Source organism: Lepus europaeus, chromosome X (genome assembly GCF_033115175.1).
Source record: "Lepus europaeus isolate LE1 chromosome X, mLepTim1.pri, whole genome shotgun sequence".
Lineage (NCBI taxonomy): Eukaryota > Metazoa > Chordata > Mammalia > Lagomorpha > Leporidae > Lepus > Lepus europaeus.
In genome coordinates, this window is record NC_084850.1 from 49,160,532 (window position 1) to 49,185,865 (window position 25,334).

At 48.2% G+C, this 25,334-nt stretch overlaps 1 protein-coding gene across 1 annotated transcript in view; it reads right to left on the minus strand.

Annotated features, from left to right (window-relative positions):
• Positions 1-25,334, minus strand: part of LOC133752593 (collagen alpha-6(IV) chain-like) — an 81,497-nt gene that overhangs the window by 11,484 nt on the left and 44,679 nt on the right. Inside the window, exons 22-35 of the mRNA XM_062183037.1 lie at positions 23,028-23,099; positions 22,668-22,775; positions 21,461-21,682; positions 20,926-21,087; positions 14,209-14,379; positions 13,392-13,535; positions 8,152-8,277; positions 7,544-7,725; positions 4,976-5,039; positions 4,244-4,318; positions 3,687-3,794; positions 3,487-3,594; positions 2,827-2,898; positions 2,378-2,503 (exon numbers count right to left, since the gene is read on the minus strand). Of these exons, the coding sequence (XP_062039021.1) occupies positions 2,378-2,503; positions 2,827-2,898; positions 3,487-3,594; positions 3,687-3,794; positions 4,244-4,318; positions 4,976-5,039; positions 7,544-7,725; positions 8,152-8,277; positions 13,392-13,535; positions 14,209-14,379; positions 20,926-21,087; positions 21,461-21,682; positions 22,668-22,775; positions 23,028-23,099 (1,740 nt within the window). The remainder of the gene's footprint in view (positions 1-2,377; positions 2,504-2,826; positions 2,899-3,486; positions 3,595-3,686; positions 3,795-4,243; positions 4,319-4,975; positions 5,040-7,543; positions 7,726-8,151; positions 8,278-13,391; positions 13,536-14,208; positions 14,380-20,925; positions 21,088-21,460; positions 21,683-22,667; positions 22,776-23,027; positions 23,100-25,334) is intronic.

The window sequence follows — 25,334 nt, forward strand, 5'->3', positions numbered from 1 at the left end:
AATTTAAAAAATTTATAAAAGAATAAAACATTTCAAAAGAGCAGATGAAAATACAAATTGGCTTATTTTCATAACTCCTTCCAGTGTCAAAACCTTAAAAATAACTAAATGTGGTGGTAGCATCTTGCATAGTAGTTGACACCACTTGGCATGTCTACATCTTGTATAAGATGTGTTCAGTTCCTGGTCCTGCCCCTGTTAATATGTATCCCAGGAGGCACCAGATGATGCCTCAAGTACTTGGGTCCCTGTCACCCATGTGGGAGACCTAGATGGAGTGCCCAGCTCCTGGCTTTGGCCTGGCCCAGCCCCGGCTGATGCAGACATTTAGAGAGTGAACCAGTGGATTGAAGATCTGTGTGTGTGTGTGTATCTTTCTGCCTTTCAAATAATTTAAATAAGAATCTAAAGACCCTAAATATACAAATGTAGCCTCTAAGTATTTAGTGTAAAAGTACAATTCAAAATCATTTCAATAAAGATATTGTAAGGATAAGGATTGCACTATGGAGTTTTCTTAGGGGTAAATTCTCATTTTATACTGACTTCCATTATCAAGCATAGATTCTCATGCAGAGGATATGATATTGTTCATATTGTTTTTAAACAAATTGTTCTAATTAGATATTAAGAGGATACAGAATGCTTATAAATAATATGTAAAGAATAATCGTGATACGGTGAACACCTACCTGTGTTCCAAGGACCAAATTTAAGAAAAAGGAAGATGAAATTCCCTTTGAGTTTCTTTGTGTGCCCCCATATTCCACCCCCTACCCTCCCTCTAGAAGCAGCCATTCCTGAATTTTGCATTCACAGTAACCTTGTAGATATAGTATGAACAAATACAAGAGAGAAGCTCTGAGCCTCCAATCATAAAGTCATGGCAAAGAAGCAGAAATGTTGATCGTTCTGCTGTGATCATAGTGAGAGGCCACACTGTAGCCCACACATATGCACAATCATTGTTTGTCAATTTTTTTTAAAAAAAGTTTTGTGTTGAACATTTATCAATGGAATCAGACCAAATGTACTCTGTGATTTTTTTTGACTCAACATTATGTCCCTGAAATATATCCATCTTGACATGTGCTGTTACTGCATTTGTATTTGTGATCTTATTTCCTCAGACAGCTGATGGAAATGGATAATCTAATGACCAGGCATTCAAAAGCTGGATTTGAAAACAGAAAAGAAATGTTCCTGGCCTTCTATGTGGTTCCCTCTTCCCCATGGCCTGTGGAAAAAAAAAAGGTCGCTCTCTCTCTGTAGGCTTGGTCCCTGCTTTGAGTCCTTTCTTTGGAGTACCTGCTGGATTTCAGGAAAGAGCAGGTTGGTGCGGACCAATATAGTGCCTGGGAAACACACACACATTGTCCAAACATGCCCATAAACAAAGTGTGTTGAGGCCTCGGGCCCCACAACTAGGAGGCACAGAACATGTTGGCAATACGAATGCTGCAGGTAACACGCAACAATAATAGGGAGGCCAGCATGAAACTCAGTGTTTTCATACACACAACTTCAGTCCTTGTTGATTTCTCCCAAAAACGGTGAGCTTTGTTCTGTTATGCTGTCCATTTTACAGAACAGGAAAACCAAGGGTTCCTTTGGAGTTCAGGGACATACAGCTGGTGAGAGGTGGAGCTGGAATTTGAACACAGTCAGTCTGACTTCAGAGCCCGTATGCTTAACCATGAAGCTACACTGAATTCATTTCTAGGTTTGCACTGATTGGGATATAAATGTGTGTGTGTGTGTGTGTGTTCAGATCATTCTTAAGAAAATTTGAAAAATCAGGATCCACGCTCCCCTTTTTCAAAGGTATGGAAAAAGAGGCTCAGAAAGGGTCTTGATGAAAGATGATCAGTTGGGAGCTGAGATTAGCCTGGAACCTGCTTTTCAGTGAAGCCAATAAATGCTAACTGAGTGCATGCTGTGGGCTTGCCCTGGGGGAGGGAGGAGACCTGTGTTCTCTTAGGCTGCCGCTACTTCTGGCAGCCATACTATCTTCCTGGGGCCCTGGGAGGGCCATCCACACTGGACCCTGAGGGCATCCCGGCCAATGTTTTAGCACACGCACAAGCCCCTTCCCTGACGGCCATTAAACCTGGACTGTGGTTCAGAAGGAAAGAGCGGCCTTGAGGTTGACAAGGAAGAGGCGGGGCTGTGGAAGCTAAGGGGACTTGGTGAACTGCTCTGTGATACCTCTTCCCCACAAAGGCCTAGGCAAGGCCCATCTGTTTCTCAGCAGTTCTGCGTTCTCACGAGGTCCTGAGATTCCCAGAGACCTAAAGACATGGCCCTGATGAACCCCAACCCTGCGTCCCCAGCACGGCCTCACTCAGCTTCCCAGGCCTGACTTGGGCTCACTTACCTTGGCCGCCTTTTTGTCCTCTTATACCTGGCTTCCCTGGGGCTCCGGTGCCAATCCCTGGTGTGCCCTTTTCCCCTTTGGCTCCAGGCAGGCCAGCAGGCCCAGGCACGCCGGTTATACTGGGTCCTAGGAGGAGATGCAGGACGAGGCAAAGGAACTCAGTGGCGGTGAAGCCCTTGTGACTAGCTCATGTGCTCAGGGCCTGAAAGGCCTGGCCAACAGACACCGAAGACAGAGTACTGTAGTGACAGGAAGGAAACCCCATATAGGTAGAAAGACAAACCCAATTCTCATTTCTTCTCATGTCAAGGAATGTCAGGTTGCAGGCTGAGAAGGGGATCTATGAATTCAAAGATATGGGCTACCACCACAATCAAGAACTCATAGCCAGCCTCCAGCATTCTGGGAGAGCTGGTCCCCTCCTCGTGGCCTGTGAGAGTCTTCCTAACCTGGAGTTCCATGGGTACCCTTGGTGCCTGGAAGTCCATTCAGTCCATGTAAACCAGGAAGTCCAGGAGAGCCTGAGAGGAGAGAACATCAGAAATGGCTCCTGCGATTTGGAATCATGAAGGCTCAGCAACAGGTAGCTGCCTGCCCCTAAAGGCATTCCAATGTCCTCATGGTAAATTCCTGGTCTTTCTGGACATATTACTTAATGTACTATGAGAGAATAGATCACCTGTAGCCCACACCGTGCATCCCAAGTTCTCATGACTCTTGTCAGACAAATATGGCTTTACGAATAGGATGACAGCCAATAAGGTATCTCAGATAAGAACTCAGGGTAGCAGTACCCAGACCTTGAGGTGCCAGCTCTCAGAGGCTTGTCGCCCAGTCTCGAAATGAGGGAGAGACTTCATATGCCGTAGTGACAACCTCCCTCCCTGACTCTTCTTCCCACAGAGCCTACGTTCTTCTCGTTCCACTCATGCTCACCTGCCTTTCTTTCTCTGCCTCCTCCTTTGCTGCTTCTCCTCCTGTGGCCCAGTGAGTGACTCAGCCCAGGCAAGGCTTAACCCAGCTAGTGTCTTCTAAGGGATAGCACTCACTGCCCTTTATTGATAGAAGGGCACTCCCCCCACCCCCAATTGTCTCCTTGACATACATACCTTTGGGTCCTACTAAGCCAGAAGATCCCAGGGGCCCAGCTACCCCTGGGTGACCTGAGAAACCTGGAAGTCCTGGGTCTCCTCTCACACCTGCTATCCCTGGAAGTCCTAAATGTGAAATCAAAGTAAAGTTCACAATGGCGCATGGCTTCAAATGAACGCTAATTCTTTGGGGATAAGGTTGTCTTGTGCCATGATACCTGGGGAACCAGGAAGGCCAATATCTCCAGCAATGCCAGTTTTCCCATTTTCACCTTGGTTTCCTGGGAAACCCATGTCACCAGCTGGCCCATCTTTTCCTTTTTGTCCTACCAGGAAAAAAAAAAAAGGTGAGTGATCAGATCCCATGTCTGGCAGTGTGTTCCTCTACAGAAAGGGCTGGATGGGAAGGCGCTGAGGGGGCAAGAGCTGGTGAGGAGACTCTGAAAACGATAGTGGCAGCTGTGTTCACATGCAGAAGGTGCCGCCCAATTGAGGAGTTAGTAAACTTGCTCTTAATGCCCTCCGGAGCAATGAGTGAAAAAGGGCCCAGAAGTAGAGTTTAGATAATATATCAACTAGGGGAATCGATGCCATCATCCCAAAAGGTTTCGGCAGCCTATGAGTTGTGAAGAAGAGGAGGCTGGTTTACAAGGGACAACTGTGGATAGGTATGTTTCTGCACTGGATAGAAGTTACAAAACTGGGGGCTTCACCTCCAAAACTCCTTCCAATCCTCAGTGTGCAAGGCACCTGAGTCAGGAATATAGCAACTTACCTTTAAGGCCAGACTCTCCAGCTTTTCCCTTGGGTCCTGGGTTACCAGAAACTTTAAAAGTCTGGCCTTGATCGCCTGTGGATAGCAAGACATCGTTCAGATGGGCTGAAAAAGCCAGAGGTCATTTTGTACCAATGATAACTCTTGTACACAAAATCTTTTCAGATTCAATGGAGACAGAGGAGCACCTTAACAATAAGAGGGAAAGGTACCCAATCACAATCCACGAACTAGGATTCTACAAGGCTTCTGGCATGGAATGCTGCCATATGTAAACTATCTCTGTAGGGAAACATATCGCTAGACTCAGTCTGGGTAGAGAAGATGGTAGGAGGGGCCACACACCATCACTGGAATGGGGCAGTGATAAACCCTCACCGGAATGGAACAGTGATGCCAGTAAGAACAGGAAAATATCCTGCCGAGTGGTCTGGGTTCACTGGGAAAGAAACTGTCTGCAGCCAAGGTTTTCCTTTGCTGCTGAATCTGGAAGGCAGATAGATGGGTCAAACCACAAAGCCAAAGGACAGCCTTGCCCTGGGCTCCGTGAAAGTCACAAGAGCGAGATCTGGGTAGGGACCGCTGCTTTTTTGCATTGTCTTGGAAGCACAGGGAGTTTGGCCACAGGGGAAATGTACATCAATGCACTTTCTCCTAAACACAGGACCCCCAAGAGATCCCTTGCTTGAGAAAAACACCCTAACACACTAAAAGAGAGAAAATGGTCCTCACCTTTTGAGCCTCGGGGACCAGATGATCCGGGGAGTCCAGGGGTCCCATTGAGACCCCGCAAACCCTTCAAAGCAATATGTGAATCGTCATTCCGGCTCAGAGCTCACCCACCCCCTTTTCCCCTCCTCGCCCACCAGCCGCTACCCCAGAGATGTCTATCATGCACCCTTGTGGCAGGGTGGAAGTGCATACTCAGGGTTTGTAGGGGAAGAGTTTGATCTGCCTGTCAATTCTCATCTTGCCATTCAGAACTTCCCACTGCCTAGCAAAATTGGGATCCCAGCAGGGTGGGCGTTTGGTACAACAGTGAAGATGCTGTTTGAGATGCCCACATCCCATACTGAATTGCCTGGTTCGAGTCCCAGCTCCTCTGTTTCCAATACAGCAGTCTGGTAATGGTAACGCAGACCCTGGGAGGTAACAGGTGACGACTCAAGTGTTTGGGTCCCTGCCACCCACATGGGCATCCTAGATAGAGTTCCAGGCTCCTGGCATTAGTCTGGTCCAGTCCTGGCTGTCATAGACGTTTGGGAAGCAAACCAGCAGACAGAAGATCATTCTGTGTCTCTATGTCTCTTTCTTTGCTTTTTAAATAAAATGAAAGGAAATAAATAATGTCTAAACAATTGGAATCTTGAGAAATCAAGGTGTGGTGCTCTAGTGAGTGTCTCAGAAAACACAGATCAGGACAGTTCCTCTAGGACTTGTGTGCCACGGTCAACTCCCACCCCCATCACCAAAGCTCTGGAGACTCATATGAGAAGTGTTGCTTTACTGTGAAAGACTAGCAAAGGGGGCCGGCACTGTGGCATGGCGGGTAAAGCTGCTGCCTGCAGTGCCGGCATCCCATATGGGTGCCGGTTCAAGACCCAGCTGCTCCATGTCTGATACAGCTCTCTGCTATGGCCTGGGAAAGCAGTAGAGAATGGCCCAAGTCCTTGGACCCCTGCACCCACGTGGGAAAGACCTGCAGGAAGCTCCTGGCTCCTGGCTTTGGATCGGTGCAGCTGCGGCTGTTACGGCCAATTGGGGAGTGAACCAGCAGATGGAAGACCTCTCTCTCTCTCCCTGCCTCTTCTTCTCTCACTCTGTAACTCTGACTTTCAAATAAATAAATAAATAAATAAATAAATCTTTTTTTTTTTAAAGACTAGCAAAGAACATGAGACCTTTCTGCCACTAGGTAGCAGGCTGCATGTGTACAGATGCTAGAATCTGAACTTGGGCAAAGGTTACCAGTTTTTACAGGAAAAGCTGCCTACATTGACTAATGTCCAACTCACGATGTGAGTCTGGGAATCGGGCATGTCAGCTGCCATCAGCACGGTTCTTTCTCTGCTATCTGGTACGGTTTGCGTTCATTTGGAGATGTGCTCAGTACCCAGTAAAAACATACGCCACTCGGTGCTTTATGCTGGATGCTGAGTACTGGGCAGGATCACTGTGCACACTGGACTACAACCCAAGACAGTTCCTCCACTCTGCCTGCTCCCTTGCCTGGCTTCTATCTGCCATATCGCCATACCCACAACTAATTCTGGGCTTCTGCTCATCCAATAACGCCTTCCCATTTGTGTCCGCTTATACTAGCATGTGAGTAGTCAGCACCAGCCAGTGCAGAGTGACTTATTTTGCAATTTTTTCAGGTGTGTGTGTGTGTGTCTGTGTGTATTTCTGTTCAGCAGAGAGACTACCACTTTTGAAGAACATAGGTGAACATAGGTGTTTTGCGGCCCATTTCTTTAGACCTCCCCACTTCAATACTGCCAACTGTTTATGTAGAGACTTCCATGTACCAGATATAATATTAAGTCCTTTAGATATATCATCTCAGTTAATACCCACTACTGCCAAAAGGACATTTTGATATTCTTCTCATTTTGTACAGATGGGCAAAATGAGGTTCAGGGGAAGCTAAGCAATGTGCACAAGATCACAGAGCTAATAATACGTGATGGGGCTGAGATTCAAACCCTATTCTTCTCCGCCTTTTAAGAGTTCAGAGAAATTGGGCTTGATTCTTGGCTTGTTGCTGCCACTTGTAGACCTTCCAAAGACCACTTCAGCAAAACACCAAGAAGTCTGTACTGAAGTTTTGCCGTGTGCCAAGTTCAATGTGGAATGCTGGCAGTGGGATGCGAACAGAGAAGTGTGCAAGCTGTTTCGGGTTCGCAAGCCCTAGTAATCTCATTGAGGAAGTTCAACATCACACAGGACCTTCAAAGATCCATGTAAGCAGTGAAAAGCATATTTAAGGTCACTGTGGCAGGAACTCAGGGACTCCTGGAGGAGATGGTATCTGGGGTAGGACCTGAGAGGCAAGCAGGTGTTGGGATTGCAGAGCGGGGCGGGAAGCTTTGCCACGTTTGGGAGAAAATATGGACAAAAGCATGGAGGGGGGAATGTTCAGGGAAGGGAGGAAAAATTCTAGAAGATCCCAGGTGAGGGCTTTATCTAAGGATGCCCTTGGGGACTGGGGCTGGGATCAGGAAGGTGGAAACCAGGGGCATGTCCTTCTGCTATGGAGCTCCTTCCCTGGTGGTGAGACAAAGATCTGGTCACACTCACACTTTGTCCTGGCATTCCTGGGAAACCCATGATTCCCCGAGACCCTTTCAGACCAGGTAAACCTGGCAGTCCTATGGAACCAGAAGGGCCTGGATTTCCGGGAAGCCCTTTGATGGTGCTGGGCAGGCCACGAGTTCCAGGCAGGCCTGGTAGCCCAGGGAGTCCAGTCTCTCCTTTGTCTCCTGGGAAAGAAACAAAAGGGCTTGGAAAAAAGAGTCTTGGAAAGTGACCACCAAGGTGCACGTTCCTTGGGTCACAGACCAAGTACAGGCTCAGGTGGCAGTTTAGGGGTGGTGGTAGGTAGTGGGGGTGCCTTTAGCCTTATGGGGCAATGCCAGGGCTACTGAAGTTCCAGCACCAGGACAGCAGCTCGGTGCACATGCCCCTCTATCTGCCAGGCTCCTCCAGAGGTAGCACACTCTGTAGTTCAACCCCTCAGGCACCCCTCCAGTGCAGGGATGGCACCCTTCTTGAACACCCCTTACTGCCACTCAAACTATTGCTCTGTGAGGTCTTTGTACTTTGAGGCCTTCTCTCAGGAAGGAAGTCAAATTTTTTTGTAAAACCCCTTTTTGAGCATCGCTCTTACCCACCCCCTGCCCAATTACCTCTGAGGCCAGGAAATCCATTGGAGCCAGCTGAGCCCTGAGAGCCTTTGTCACCTTTGAGCAAAATGTTGAGCATTGGAAATCTTGAGCCTGGTATTCCGGCTGGCCCTGGATCACCCCTGTGACCTGCAGGTACGGAGATCAGGAGGTGAAGTGTGTGAGAGAGTACTGGGATTCAGCTTGATATACCATAGTCTTTTGGGTTGTAAAGGCAATTCTTGTCTTCAGGTAATCCCAACAATCATCCCAAACCTTATGAGATAGACAAAGTCATTGAGATAATCCACTAGGCTTGTCTTGCCAGGCTGGACCCTGGAATGTCCTTTATCTAGTGCCTGGAATGTATGCCTTGAGGAAGTTCAGGTGTACTTCAGTTAGCTGCAGGCCACTTTTGTCTCTAAAACACTTTTTCTCTCGTGTCATTGTGCATTGGTGCAGAGAACAATGTCTTGTGGCTGGCCGAAACCATGCATCTGCCCATTAAGTCCCTCTGAAAAATTATACTCTATATAATCTTGAATTTGTCCTCTTTCATTGATCTCTGGGCTGCTTCCACCTTTGGTGATCAGTTTGCATAAACTGTTTTTTTTTTCCTGAATGAATTGTCAAGCCAGCCAGGAAACAGAAGAAATGGGCAAGGGGGAGGAAGTATTCTTTTTTTAAAATTTATTTTTTAAGGAATACAAATTTGTTAAGTATGACTTTAGGGATGTAGTTATTCTTCCCACCATACCTGTACTCCCACCCCTACTTCTCCTCCCTGTCCCCTTCCCAGTCCCATTCTCCATTAAGATTCATTTTCAATTAACTTTGTACACAGAAGACCAACTCTATACTAAGTAAAGATTTCAACAATTTGTACACACACAAAAAACTGTTTTGTGAACTGGTTTTACAGTTAACTCTCATAATACAACTCATTGAGGACAGAGGTCCTACATGGGGAATTAGTGCACAGTGACTCCTGTTGTTAATTTAACAATTAACTCTCTTATGTATGACATCAGTGACTACCTAAGGCTCTTGACATGAGCTGCCTGGGCTATGGAAGCCTTTTGACTCAACACACTCAGTATTAGACAAGGCCATACGCAAAGTGGAAGTTCTCTCCTCTCTTTAGAAAAAAAAATACATCCTTCTTTGATGGCCACTTCTTTCCACTGGGGTCTCACTCACAGAGGTCCTTCATGTAGAACATTTTTTGCTAGGCTTTTCAGGAAGACCAGGAAGCCTTCAGGACTGATTCTCAGGTCAAGGTGTTACTTAAAGCAATTGTCATATTATGAGTTCTTGGAAGAAATCCTGGGCAGGCCATTTATCTCTCTGTGGGGAGGGGTGGCCTACATGCTGGATACTTGAAGCCCACTGGGTGAGTATGGGAATGTCCCCAAAGCATCGCTGGGTTTGGAGCAACTGTTTGCTGAATGTCACCAAAACCACAATTGGATAGTCATTGTTGTAGGCCATGTAACAAACCACAGAGGCGAAGGTAAGACAACTTGAGGAGGAATTACAGTTAGAGAGGCATAGGCATATCTCCATTTAGCTCCCGGCTTCCAACTTGATAGAGGAAGTAGAGCAATGGGATTCTAAGTTAGAGACTCTAGCCTGCTGTTTTGTCCAACTAGGAGACACGAAGTAGAATTAGCAACAAGTTAGGGCTACTGTCACACGACCTGAGTGGGTCATAAAACACTGGAATCTCTGGGAGGAAGGGAGTGAGGAGGAGGGTGAGGAGATGTTAAGGCGGTTAGAGAGGAAGACTCTCCCCCTGCCTATGACCTGTGCTTCTCTGCTCGAGGGCCTTTGCAGTGAATGACAAAAGTCCAAGGAACACAACAGGCAGCTCAAGTGGAACTGGCCCCTGTGCACAAAGCTCTGATGACCAGAGAATATACCTCGAGGGGTTGTTAGACATGGCCGAAACTTAAACAACAGGCTTGTGAGAGTCTGACTGCCTGTGTGGTGAGGTTTTGAGCTCTGGGAGGAGCTGGTATTTCTTTGGCAGGAAATAGAGTTGAGAAAACGAATACTCTCACAACCCACTCAGCGCTTAGGAGGTGGCTGCATAGCACCTGCCCTGCGAGGGGAAATTGTTCCCTTATCACAGTGGGAATGTGGCAGGCCATCTACACCCTGTTACTTGAGAGGCCCAGTAAGGCGGTTTTTATCACCAGCGTGTATACCACCAGCTGTTACAAAGTAGTCCCCTCGCCCTCAATGGTAAGGTCCTTAGTCCAGTTGCTGGGCAGGATGGGTGTGATGCTGAGGAAGCTGTAGTTGACTTGATAGAGAATAGACGTTGCTGTGATACAGTGTGCCTTGTCACCAAACAGGGAAAAAGAGAACGAAGTAAGCCTGGGGAAGAGCAAACTGAGAGACCAGTCTGGGTAACTAGAAAACAAACGTGACCCAATCTTGGCACTGCTATTCTCAGTATAACCCAGGTGTTAGAAAACCTACCAGCTTCTCTTGGTCCTGTGTCTGCTGTCTTAGACTTAGCTAAGGCTTTGTCCAGCATCCCTTTACAAGCAGGTTCACAAGATCAGTTCACCTTCACCTTCAAGGGAGGGCAGACGGTGGAGTTTCCAGATGCTGCCCCAAGCGTATCTGCGTACTCCTGCTATTCTCACTGCGTCTTTGGCAAGGGGACCTCATCCTGTTCTCATTTGCTACTGGCATTTGGCTGGTTTTGTTCTATTGATAGCATGCTAAATGCAGAATGATGCTCTCTTATAGGACACAGTAGATCGTTTTTGCACCTACTTCTAGGTGAGAGGACAGCCTATGTGTCCCCCCAAAAATCAAGGCCTTGGCCCATCTGTGAAGTTTCTCAGGGTGAGCTAGCTGGGTCAGATACATTTAATGGGCAGGCGCTGGGGCACGGTGGCTTAGGCCACGGTCTGTAGTTCTGGCATCTCCTATGGGCACCAGTTCGAGTCCCGGCTGCTCTACTTCCCATCCAGCTCTCTACTGGTGTGCTTGAGAACTCAGTGGAAGGTGGCCCAAGTGCTTAGGCCCCTGCACCCACATGGGAGACCTGGAAGAAGCTCCTGGCTCCTGGCTTTGGCCTGGCCCAGCTCCATCTGTTGTGGCAATTTGAGGAATGAACCAGGGGAGGAAGATCTCTCTCTCTTTCTCTCTCAGTCTGACTTATAAATAAATAAATACATCATTACAAATGATCCATTTAATACTTGGCATGGTCCTTGACAGAGCACCAACTTTCCCTATATCCCACATAGCAATGGATGTACAGGCTTCTGTGAGGCCCTTTGTGGCCTTTCATTTCCCATTTGTCTCAGCGCCTAGGCCCACTATGTGCAAAGGGTGGCTCCTGTACCTGAAATACTTGGTATACAGATGGGTCCCGCAGGGGGAACACACGTGTCTGGACTGCTATTGCAGCACAACCCACCCATGATGCTATCTGATTTGAGGCAGGGTTAGATCAGGGCAGCCCATCAACAAAACTATGCGTGACAGAGCCAGTAGTAACACTCAAGCACATGATGTGATCTGCCACGTAACCCCCAGGCAGCAGGGTTGGTGGTGCAAAACAAATAGCTTGTTAAAACCATAAATATGGACCCTGTTAGGTAAACCCACCTTGGCCAACTGAACTGAAGCCCTTAGAGAAGCATGAATACACGTGAGCACTCACGTGGCTGGCACGCCTGCCCCTAATGAGCGCCTGTCTCAGATAGCATCCGTGCCCGAGCTGCACATCCTTATACTCTGCTTCCTGAGTTGCTACAAACCCTGAGCCCACGGGGAGGGGTCAGTGGAAACAGGGCTGGAAGGGTCTGTTGCCCTGGGAGTGGATTGGCTATTTCTTGCCACAGTGGGAGGAGTTTCCAGCCCTCCTAAATTGGTCTCCCTTCTATCGCACTAGCCTGCAAACCTGGGATCACAGCTAATGCCCTGAGTGAGCTAAAGGAAACACCTCGGGCACTAAAGTTGGCTGGTAGGTCAGGCCATTTCCCCCTTAGCTTTAGAGATCTTGTCACTCTCTAGAGAACCAACATGTGTGGTCTGCCCCCTCTCCCCAACACCAGCCCCCAGCTGCTGCTGCTCTGCTGTCTGCCTGCGTTGCCTCGTCAGACTGCACAGATTGCCCAAGCTAAGTCCTTACAAAGCAGGTATGTTTCTATCCACAGCTGTGGCCAATGTTGTTTTTGCTGCTGTTTCCACTGGGGTCTGCTTTTCCGGTCAAGGTTTTCCTATTGTTAGTACAATCTGCATAATCACCTTCGGTTTCTTTTCAAGCTTGTGCCTCTATTGCTACTGTGGATTCTGCTGAGAAGCTGGGCAAAAATGGGCCCAAAACACTTCACCAAGACAATGTTCAGAAGCCCTTGCAGGCTTGGGGTCCATCACGGAAGGGAGGGGGTAGTGAGACTGTGAGACAGTTACAAGGCGTGGATGTAAGGATTCAGCTTGGTATGTCCACAGCCGTCTTGGACGTAACTGCCACCTTGCTCTTTAGGTAATCCTAAGAGTTATAGCACATCTTATGGGGTAAATGAAGTCATTAAGATAAACTGCCAGGCTTGTCTTGCCAGGCCGGACCCTGGAATGGGCCGTATCTAGTGTCAGGAATGTTAATATTTACTAAGGAAATCCAGGTGCACTTAAGTTAGCTGCAGAACATCTTTGTCTATAAAACTGATTTCTTGCTCCATGATGCAGAGATCCATCCATCTTATGGCTGCCCAAGACCATGCTTCTGTCCCTAAAGCCTCTCCAATAAATCATACTCTATGGAATCTTGGATTCGTCCTCTTTCTTTGGTCTCTCAATCCTCTTCTCTGTTGGCAGCTGGTTCTCATATGCCAGGTTTTTCCTGAAACAGAGAGCTTAGACACAAGGCCAGGCAAGGATTGACCTTCCGTATCATTCCTTCCTACGTCACCTCCTGGCTTTCTTCCTGCACCCTTGCATCTTCCGCGCTCTCAGGCCTCCAAGCTCGCATGTCTGTGTGTGTGCTCTCTCCTTCGATACATCCACAGTCTGCCAGCAATTTTAGACCCTACTCAAAACCCGCCTCCACTGACCACCTGGGACGGTACAGACAAGGCCTCGCAGTCAGACTCAGAAGTCATTAGATCTTCTGACTTCAAATGTCTTCATTCTGAAGCCTCAAATCTTATCTAACAGAGTCATATGACGGAGCCAACAAGCACAGCACACCTTGTAAAACATGAGTCATAGCTCTGGAATTCAAGTCTCCAGCTTACCTTTTTCACCAGGACCACCAGCCTGTCCAAATGCTCCCAATTTCCCAGGTGATCCCGAAATTCCCTTTAGTCCACTTGTGCCAGGAATACCAGGAAGACCTGGAACCCCTGGGAAACCGACCAGTCCAATGGACCCCTTCTCGCCTGTTGAGAAAGAAAAATTTCTAGTACCCCCATTTTGCATGAAAGGAAACATAGGCTCAGAGAGGTTGAATAAATGGTCCAAAGTCACACAGCTTGGAAATTGCAAAGAAGTTAGGTGTCTCTAACTCTACAGTCTCAGAACGGGGACATGGCACTAAGCACCACAAAGGAAGGAGGAAGTGAGCCTCTCTCTTTGGATTCACCAAGTTACGGCTCATGTGCCACTTAGAAAAATAATCAAGCCTGGGGACAGCAGGCAGGAGATTAGCTCTGGAGCCTGGCTCTGTTACTAACCAGTTGTGTGGCCTTGGACCAGTTTCTGTCCTCTGTTTAATATAGAGACGCCTCCTGCACAACCACCAATGGCTCTCAGGGCAATCCTAGGGATCATGCAAATGAATCAACCCAGTGTGGCTGTTCCTGCTCCGGGCTTTGCTGACTCTGCTATACAGCCCAGTGTTCCACCCGGCGGGCAGGGTGCGTGACTCACCCTGGAGGGTGACCCTCACCACCAGCACTGGCTTGTCTAACTACCTTGCCGCAAGAAGCCCTGCCTTCCTCCCTCCCTCTTCCTCACCCCTGGGTAGGGAGCCTAGAATAAGAGAAGCAGCTGGGGAGCTCCTTTTTGGCACCCCCTTGTCACTTCCCTGTCCGTCCTTCTCATTTCACTTACCCTTTGGGCCCAGGAGGCCTGGCAAGCCAGTGTCCCCTGGCAACCCTGGGCTCCCCAGGAGGCCTGCTACCCCGGGAGATCCAGAATGGCCTTGGAGCCCAGGCTGGCCTCTCTTTCCAGTTGCGCCAGGGTAGCCTGGCTCACCTTTCGGACCTCTCTTTCCAGGATGTCCTGAATGAGCAGAGGAGAGAACACAAGACAACTGTCACGTGAGGCTGTGGCCAGATTTGGCCCACTGCCTATTCCCATGGCGGCTGATTGGGTGGCTTGCTGTGTTTTGTGAATGGGCCTTTAACAATGACCTATGCAAGCTGTTAACAGGCCAAGTTCTCAGCTGGCTAGAGCATTTAGCACCTAGCACCCTGAGCACCATGCCCAGTGGCTGTCACTTCCAGCATGGCATAGAAGTTGGGGGCAAGGGCAAGCCCCTTCTTATTATAACTTCTCCTTTTTATGAATGTGCTTCATGTTTTTGCCTCTGAATGGAGCTCTGTGAAGCCAGGGTGGTGAGTGGGCTCCAGTTTCCCGGTACTTCCAGTCTGAATCCCAGCACAATGGCTGTTTCAATCAGTGAAACAGAGGTTAAAGCTGAGCTGTTGTTTCAGCCTCTCAGGGAGCCTTGGCTACAGGGCTGCCCTTTTAATCCCTCAAGCCAGCAGTGAAGTCAGTCAGTTCCTTGGCATTAGGGTTGAAAGACCCCCTAGTGCCAAGTGCTGTAGAAACCCACGAGGCCCCTTCGGTCTCCTAGGTATTGTGAGCAGTTTTTGACCACGCTTTAAGTTGGTCAATGGGATTAATCTCTTGAGCTGCTGCCAAAGTGGAATGTTCAGGTACAAAGCAAGGAAATTAAAACAAAACAAAACAAAAAAAAAAAACCAAAGGATTAAATCAATGACGACAGAGGTATTTGAGCCCCCAAGGACCTAAATGAATGGCTGACTTGGTTGCCTCTGAAATGAAAAGCACCAAGTAGCTTCAGGCTCCAGGATTCCAATGGGAGGCTGTGCAGGGGACTCCAGCACAAGGGAAGGGAATTCAATGGGAGCCAAGCCCACAGCATGAGCTCAGGGCTGCCCGGCCTTGTAAACAAGGCCATGTCATAGTGTAGAATCAGAGAATCCCCTGGTGGGGGTCTTAGTCTGTGACCTTGTGTGCTGTGATTTCAAAACCAAGGCAGTCTACGAGAAGATGGCAGCAGGACAGGAGGACAAAGGCGATCCAGAGGATCTCAATGGCTCTGCAAAGAACTTGGCTTCAGTCACTTGGCCAGGCGTAAGGGGAGGGGGGTGGATGTGGTCCCTGAGTGGGAGTGAGGCGGGTGGTGCAAGCAAAAGGCAGGTTGCAAACAGTAGGCTGGAAGCGAGGGGTGGGGTAGGGGGGTGGCAGGCCTCACAGCTGAGCAAAACGCATTGGGGCAGCATGTCCTTGTTCTCCAGCCCAGCGCCTGCTCTCCGCAGCCTCAGCGAGAGCAATGGAGAGGGGCGAGATCCATTGCAATGACAATAACTTCCTGAACACGAGCCCCTATACAGTGCCTGGAATGCAGATGCTACATATGGCCAGCTCCCAGTCTCCCAGCCTTCCTCCCTCAGCTTGAAGTGTCCTCACCTGATTTTTTGATTGCTAATCAACCACTTAGTCAAACTCATCCAATTGAGAAGGTGGTGCAGCTGACCCTATAAGGCCCCCAGTCAGCAGACCTAAGGGTACTAATCACTGGACTCATGAGGTGTTTTTATTTTCTCCAATGGAGAACATCTTCATGTTGGGTCTTTTCTCCAGAGGTTTCTTTTCCAGAAACTCTAAACCAAGAGAAGAAAGCAACTACTGCCCCCCTCCCTGTATTGTAGCCCTCCAGACTGACTGAAGCCCATTTTGCCATCATAAAAATCCCCTAGGGGCTGACGCTGTGACGTAGTGGGTAAAGCCGCCGCCTGCCATGCTGGCCTCTCATATGGGCCCTGGTTCGAGAACCGGCTGCTCCACTTCCACTCCAGCTCTCTGCTATGGCCTGGGACAGCAGTAGAAGATGGCTCAAGTCCTTGGGCCCCTGCACCCACGTGGGAGACCTGGAGGAAGCTCCTGGCTCCTGGCTGCAACCGCTGGAGCTGCACTGATCCGAAGCCAGGAGCCAGGAGCTTCTTCCAGGTCTCCCATGTGGGTGCAGGGGCCCAAGGACTTGGGTCATCTTCTACTGCTTTCCCAGGCCATAGCAGAGAGCTGGATTGGAAGTGGAGCAGCCAGGACTCAAACTGGCGCTCATATGGGATGCCAGCACTGTAGGTGGTGGCTTTACCTGCTACGCCACAGCACCAGCCCCCCTCCTTAGTTTTAATTTAGCAGGACTGTACACCAAAAATGTTTCTCTTAAAAGCCTGGATGATGGGGATCAGCACTCTGCCTGTGGCGCTGGCATCACATATGGACACCGGTTCCTGTCCCAGTGGCTGTACTTCTAATCCAGCTCTCTGCTATGGCCTGGGAAAAGCAGTAGAAGATGGCCCAAGTGCTAAGTAGGCTGATTTGCACTGTATGGAAAGCACTGTTAAGTTGTGAGTGATGCTAAACTTTATACCTATATAGTATGTTACTGATATGTCTTACAGATTATATCAAATTTGTAAAAGTCTAGTGGTCCTGGTGTGACTTACCACCAAGGACTGTTCTCTTAATGCAAAAAGAGAACCAGGGGCCCTTCAGACATCTTTGAGATTGCCCCCTTGTGTTACAATCCTAGAGGCCTAAAAGAGACATTTTGTAAAACCATAATCAATGCAGATGCCCATCAACTGATGACTGGATAAAGAAAATGCGGTATATATACACAATGGAATGTTACTCAGCCATAAAAAGAATGAAATCCCGTCTTTCTCAACAAAATGGATGCAATTGGAGACTATTCTGCTCAGTGAACTAAGTCAGTCTCCAAAAGACAAATAGTGTATGTTTTCTCTGCTTTGTGAGAATACAAAAATATGTAATATATATGAGCAAAATTAACATTTTGAGATTTGACTGTTGGATTGTTGTTCACAGCCCTTGTCTACACTCCCGAGGAATAGTGATTTTTCTACTTACTACTTGTTGAATTCTTTACTTAGTAGAGGATTAAGCTTGTGATTAAAGTAAATTGAAAGTATTTCATTGCAAAAATTAAAAGAAAACTAAGGAAGGAAGGAGAGAGGGTAACATGAGAAGTACTGTGATGTTCTTGAAACCGTAGATATGAAATGCGGGAAACCTGTTCCCTTTATATATATTTTTAAAAATTAAAAAACTCATACAGGTGCTTTCTAAGATATTATACGCGATGAACATCACTGGCTCTCCTTGTGAATTGCTGAGTTTTAGAATTATTTATTTATTTATTTATTTGACAGGTAGAGTTATAGACAGTGAAAGGGAGAGACAGAGAGAAAGGTCTTCCTTCCATTGGTTCACCCCCCAAATGGCTGCTATGGCCGGCGCTGTGCCGATCCGAAGCCAGGAGCCAGGTGCTTCTTCCTGGTCTCCCATGTGGGTGCAGGGCCCAAGCACTTGGGCCATCCTCCACTGCCTTCCCGGGCCACAGCGGAGAGCTGGACTGGAAGAGGAGCAGCCAGGACTAGAACCTGGTGCCCATGTGGGATGCTGGTGCTGCTCCACTGCCGATCCAGCTCTCTGCTATGGCCTGGGAAAGCAGTAGAAGATGGCCCAAGTCCTTGGGCCCCTGCACCCGTGTGGGAGACCCAGAAGAAGCTCCTGGCTTCGGATGGGCACAGCTTCGGCTGTTGCGGCCAATTGGGGAGTGAACCAGTGGATGGAAGACCTCTCTCTCTCTCTCTCTCTCTGTAACTCTGCCTTTCAAATAAATAAATAAATCTTTAAAAAAAAGTTTAATAATGGAATCCAGGCAAAGTTAACCTATGAACCACTCCTTCTAAAACCTTTTTGGTGATCAAATGTGGCTAAAAGGTCTTTTGACACTGACTTTTGGTTCTCAATCACCTCTTCCAATGGGGGAGCGGGTCAAGTCAACAGCCAGGTCAAATCCAAGGTGGCAGTGAGAAACAAACAGAACCTAGCTACAGGATGATCACTCAGTGGTGTTTCCAGAAAGACGATCTTGATCACAATGAGGGAATAAACATCATGACGGTGTCACTGGTGTCAGCCCTCAGCCCAATTAGATAAACCTGAAGAGTTATAAAGGAAGACTCTGCCAGAGGCAAGATTTGTAAAAAACAAATAACCAATGGCACATGTTACAAAAATCTGGACATTTTCACCCAAAGCTGGATGATCTGAGAATGATGTACTCCAGGAGACAAGCAGTCCGTTCACTCTGGAACAGAAGAGAGATTACTGGCTCACTTCCAGTCATATGGGGAAATATCAACCCTTACTATTTGATAACTGAAATGGTACTCTAAAACTGTATCACCTTTAAATCCAGCCACCTTGTCCCCAGATCTCCCTGGGGAAAATATATATATATATATATATATATATATATATATATATATGATTGCTTACAAGTTATTTCACAAGTATATCCTAGCAGGCTGGACCTGAATGCTATACCCTTAGAGACCCAGAGCTGGAACTCTTCATGGTTGGAAACAGCTCCACCGACCAGAGAAATCAAAAGGTATGCAGTGGGGGCCAGTGCTGTGGCATAGTGGGTAAAGGTGCTGCCTGCAGTGCCGGCATCCTATATGGGCACCGGTTCAAGACCTGGCTGCTCCATTTCTGATCATGGTCTCTTCTGAGGCCTGGGAAGGCAGTGGAAGATGGCCCAAGTCCTTGGACCCCTGCACCCGTGTGGGAGACCTGGAAGAAACTCCTGGCTCCTGGCTTCGGATTGGCGCAGCTCTGTCTGTTGTGGCCATCTGGGGAGTGAACCAGCAGATGGAAGACCTCTCTCTCTCTCTCTCTCTCTCTCTCTCTCTCTCTCTGCCTCTCCTCTTTCTGTGCAACTCTGACTTTCAAATAAATAAATAAATCTTTACAAAAAAAAAAAGGTATGCAGTGGTAATTCTCCAGAGACCCTTGGAAACAGAAACATTGCCACCAGGTATCCTGGTACAGAAGGCTGAACTCATAGCCCTAACCCATATGGCTTACCTCTCAGAAGAGGTAAGAGAGGAATCCTTTATACCTACTCTAACTAACGAAAGGGATGTTGATGGCACTGAGTTTCCCTGGGAGAGACTGCTCTCAGCCTCCCTTGGGTTCAAGGAAGATGGGAAAAATATACAAAAGCATGTCAATTTCCAAACCCTGCTTTGGCAATGGATAGAGACAGGGCTGAGGGATGTGATTTTGCACACTAAAGCAATGACAAATCACATTCAGCATGCCTTAGTGTTACACACCTGGATCAATGCTACATCTGACCCTTCACCAAGTCTTAATTAGTCAGTGGCTCTACTTCTGGAAGTCCCTGGTGGCGGAAACTACTAATCTTTGTGGTTGGCATTATAGGTAGAGGAATATTAGTATGTTGTTGCTTTTATTATTACTGTGGAATGATGATGCACCTGATAGATAATCCTGTGTAGGGACTAGCTAGGCCAAACTATCATAACACAGATAATCTATTCAGTTAAGCCCAGGACTAGGAATTTTCTTAAAATGAATGGCTACAAATTCCTCTCCTCCAATCCTGGAACACCTCATTTCATCTCTTAATAGCAGGAAATAGCCAGAAAGGTCTTCCTTACTCCCTAAGGGATTGAAGAGTACCACGAAATAGGGGAGATTAAAACCGAGCCCCTATATGGTACTTTGATGTAGATGCTAGATACCACTAGGTCCCAGTCTCCCAGACTCCCAGGCCCCCTTCCTTTGCTCAAAGTGTCCTCACCCTGCTTTTACGAATGCTAATTAACCACTTAACTAAAATGAACTCACTGAACTTAGGGAGTGGTACAGCTGCCTCTAGGAGGTCCCTAATCACCCAGCCCTTTGGGGTTCTAATCACTGGACTCATGAGGTCATTTATTTCTCCAATGGAGAACAACCTGATGTACAGTCTTCTCTTGAGGGCTTTCTTCTCCAGGAAGTCTAGGCCTTGAGCGGGAAGTAATTACCACCTGCCTTGCAGCCCCCAGACTGACTGAAGCCCAATTTTCCACCACAGAATCACCAACCCATCAAAGGAAGGCCGTGTGCACCGCCAAGCAACCAGGGACCTGCACCAACCAACCATTGAACATGCACCTCCGAACCCCAACATCAATTCATAATAACTTTCACTCCTAGGCACTTGAGGAGCCTGGAGAATGAAGCAACAGCTGCCTGACTCCTTGCTCTGTGCTTTGAAGAAACATCTCCTTTCTTCCAGCACCCTGACGTCAGTGACTCGCTTTCTGCATATCAGGTGGGCAGACCCAGTTTGGGGAGTTCTATAGCGATTCTTCCAACCAGCTTTGGGGCTGTTCTATATCATTACCCTGCTATGGAAGGTAGGAGGGAGGCTGATGCATGAAAAGGGGGTATGGAGCAGGCAGGAGGAGACAGAGAGTGTTTTGTGATAATCTTTTGGAAGCTAAATGCAGCAACCTGTTCTGCTGGAACTGCTAGGCTGACGTGTGATTTGAGACTTGAAACACTAGGCAAGTCAGGTTGCATTCTAAATTTGGCCATGTCACACACTGTTGCTATTGCCCCCCACCCCCACCCTAGGATGCCTGGATCCAGGGCCTAGCTGAAGTCTGTCAAGCTGGGACTTACCTGCAATGCCTGGAAAGCCAGGTGCTCCTGGGAGTCCCGATTTGCCCTTGATGCCATACAGACCACCAGACCCCAAGGGGCCTGGCAGGCCCATGAGTCCTGGTGATCCAGGGCTGCCCCGCTCACCTTTGGGGCCTGGCAAGCCAGATCTCCCATGCAAACCTAATGAAAGGAAGGGACAGATGATCAGGAGCAATAGAAGGCACGGTTTCCCCCAAACAACTTCCAGCAGACGAGCCTGGCCTGGGACTCAGTTCAGGCACCATCATCTCCTCAGCTCCAGCCTTCTTGCTATTTCCAGCAGTAAACCAGAGGCTTTGCAAGAAATCTGCCAATCAGTGTGGCCACCTAGGAAATTACTAAGTCGGGGGAATGGACTCAGACAATTCAAGGAAAATTTCCTCCAAAGGAGGGCCAGAGCCAAATGATATTTTATTTTAACCCCCTCATTTACCCATCACCCCAGATTCATGCAAGAATACCGGTTACTCTAAGGCTTTCTGCAGACTGTTAAATAAGGGGCAAATAGAGTCACCCTTGGGTCCTGGAAGGCCAGAGTCTCCAGAAAATCCTTTGTCCCCTGGCAATCCCTGGAGGCCTTGCTTGCCCGGAGCACCATTTTCAGCACCAAAGATGTCACCAGGGACTCCCTTGGAACCTGGTAAACCTGGACCGCCAGCCTTCCCAGGCAAGCCATCTTTTCCAGGGAGCCCAGGAAACCCAGGCAAGCCCTTCTCCCCACGAGGTCCAGGAAATCCTGAATGCAGAGGCAGAAAGAAAAGGCCATGGGTGTAAAGGTGATTTGTTTCAGTAGCGATCTCAGGTTTTTCTAGCATAAAAACTAGCATGGCAATAATACGCATCATTTCTCTTGACTATCAGGGGTCTGTGGTTCTGGTTCAGCTTGTGCAGAAGCAGGGACTGCCTCATGTGTGGCCTGGAGGAGGTTCTAGGTCCACAAGCCCAGCCCGCAGGCAGGGATAAGCAACTGTTCCTGGGCTCCTGCAGCGGCCAAGGCCTTCTGGCAAAGACTCCATCTCCACCTCCTGCTGTCACACCTCCATCTTCTTGGGTGGGGAGAGGGAGGTGGAGGGAGCTGAGGCACTGATAAACCCAAGAGCTCAGGGCCCTAGCGAGCCTGGAGACCAGGACCAGGGGTGGTTCTCAAACCTGCCCAGGCATTAGAATGGCTTGGTGTACACACAGATTGCCAGGCCCACCCCCAGAGCGGCGTGAGCACATGCACATCAGCTAGCCATTTGTGGCTGAGAATGTACATTTCCAACACGTTCTCAGGTGTTGCTGATGGTGGCTCTGGGAGCACAATTTGAGAACCATGATGTCCAGGTTGGAGCAACAGAAGATGAGAAAAGGAGCAGAGATTTGGACTGATCTGAATCTTTTAGGAGCTGATCCCGGAAACTGCCACAGGACTGGCAGACAAACAACCTCCAGAGTCCTGGCTCTGTTACTAGGACGCTTCACCACGTGGGCGAGTTCCTTCCCATTTGGGCCCCAGTTTCTTCATCTGAAAGTTAAGGGGGAGTCCCAGTGGGTGTCCAATAGCACTTAGTGCTCTGATACACTGCCATTCCACAGCGCTGCACTCTGTCTTGCCTGGGTATGAAATTGTGTCATCCTATCCACACCAGAAAGCACACCTAGCTTCCTGTAATCGGCACAGGGCTGCCACCAACACACTGACACAAAAGCACACACAGGTGAGAAGCTTCCTTCCTCACCTGGCAATTCAGGGAGATGAACCAATCCGGGGTTTCCTGGCTCTCCTTTATTTCCACGTAATCCAGGCTGGCCTGGAGTCCCAGGGAGGCCCTGGGTCCCCTTAGGGCCTGAAAACACAAATGTAAGTAGTGAAGGCAAAGGAAAGGCAACATGGCTAGTTAGGATTTATGATGTTCAATCAAAAACCCTAGAATCTTGGGGAGCCTCTCCTGGTCTCACCTTTCCCGGCTGCCTTCTCCAGCAACTATTCTGTTTCCTCAATCCCTAAGGCTGCCCGCAGAAATGGGGAACCCTAGTGGGCTACACCTTACTTTCTTTAGCTCATGGCCCTTACAAATGTGCTCAGCCTCTTTCCATACCTGGGAACCCAGGTGCTCCAGACGATCCCGATGGGCCATATAATCCAGAAGTAATACAAGGCAAGGTGATTCCTGTAAATGGAAATATGGATGCATTTGGTCAATCCACTGAGTCAGGGAACATTCCCTCCCAGCATGCTCCTGTACTTCCATTCCACTTAGCGGGCTGATCAAGTTTCCTTTACATGGTGGCTGGGAGCCCACACAGAAAAATCCTGGCATCAGACGCTCTGGGGAGTGGCTATCAATGTAACTGCCTACAGATCAGAATGCCTCTGATGTCCACGGGCCAGGATATCACTGATCAAATCAACGTGCAAGCGATCACCTATGCAGCAGATGTTACCTACCGAGGTTTGCTAGAGGAGTTCTGTACAGGAACAGCAACAAGCACCAATTGTCTACCCACTCTAACCTCAGAGCCTCTTCCTAGGATGGTACCTAGGGTTAGTCCCAAGGCTTCTTTATGCCCATGTCACTGGATTGGAGAGTTTGAAGCCATAATCTCTCAAATTCATATGTCTACACTTTTCTTGCAATGAGGCTTTCCCTAAACCCCTGGGTCTATTGATACACTTCCTTTTAAATATACCGAAACCTACTGATTGTCCTTGGTCACATGTACCTGTATGTCTGTACTGGGAGGACATGGAAGACTACTCTCTTGGCCATGGCAGACAAACGCTGACCCTTTTTCTCAGCTCCTTAGTTAACACTGTCTGCTCAAGGAGATGGGGTAGTCAATTTCAACATTCATTAGATGTCAAAATTGGCATGCATAGTCCTTACCCTAGCACATTCTTCCTTGTTCATTCATAAAGCAAAGAAAAAGATTTTTATAAGATCACAGAGGGGAGGTTTAATAAAATACTGGTGAACAAATTGTTTGGAGACTCCCTCAAGTGCCATTTACCAACAATTGCTATGCTAATTAAAATGAGTTTTGCCTATTCATCAAAATAATCCCCTAAGGTCTGGTTTAAACTACCAAGCCAACAATTGTAATAAAGTGCTATAGCATTTGCCTGTACTTAAAACACATCACAAATTGCATTTCTGAAAAATGTGTATCAGCCTGTGATTCAGACTGCTTCCTCAACCAGCTGGCATTCCTCTTCCAAGCCCACTTCTATTTTCTTTTCTGTTTTTAAGATTTTATTTATTTATTTGAGAGGTAGTTAAAGACAGTGAGAGGGAGAGGCATAGAGAAAGGTCTTCTCCACTGGTTCACTCCCAAATGGCCGCAATGGCCCAAGGTGGGCCGATTCAAAGCCAGGAGCTAGGAGCTTCCTCCAGGTCTCCCATGTGGCTGCAGGGGCCCAAGCACTTGGGCCATCTTCCACTGCTTTCCCAGGTCATAGCAGAGAGCTGGATTGGAAGAGGAGCAGCTGGGACTAGAACCGGTGCCCATATGGGATGCCAGCGCTTCAGGCTAGGGCTTTAACCCGCTGCGCCACAGCGCCGGCCCCACCTTTATTTTCTGATATGAAGCCTTGGTGATGTATTGGTTAAGAAGATGGGCTTTAAAGGAAAACAGATCTGAGGTGGTATCCCAGTTATGCAACTAACTAGCTGTGGAGACAGGATAATTCAACTCTCTGAGCCTCAGGGCTGAAATGGGAATGACCTATCTCATGTGGCGTTTGTAAGGATCACATGAAACAGGCTAACAGCACTTAGCACAGTGCATGGCCTCCGGTACACGCTCCATGAACAACAGTTCTTATTATCTCACTTTAGGAGTATTCAGAAGAGCTCACGTAAGGCCATGCTCTGGATTCTACCTCAGGTTAGTGACGCTAATTTGTTGCCTGGGCAGCAACTTTCTGCCTTCCAGATCTCAGCTTTCTTAGTCATATCGCCACAGGTAGAGATGGGGCCACAATCTTGAATCTTCTTCCACAAGTGGCCACACACCCCTCCATTCTGCCAGACAGTAAGATGACAGGGCTATTTCTGAGAATTCTTTCCCTACTACGGAAATATACCCTCTAGGTAAGCACCTCATGGTACGAGGCTTCACTGGGCACGGAGGGCTTCCAACCCTATGCTCGGTTTCATCTTGGGAACTTTGAACAAGACAGTATAACGAGAAGGGTCCTATGAAGACCCTCTTGCCGCCAACTACTTCGGTATCCCATGGGCTCCAATGTGTGAAACTCCACCATTGTCGTTTCACTGCTTTATATCTTAAGAAACAAGCTTAATAAAAATAAAAATACCTGGCTGGCACTGTGGCATAGCGGGTAAAGCCACTGCCTGCAGTGCCAGCATCCCATAGGGGCACCAGTTCAAGTCCCAGCTGCT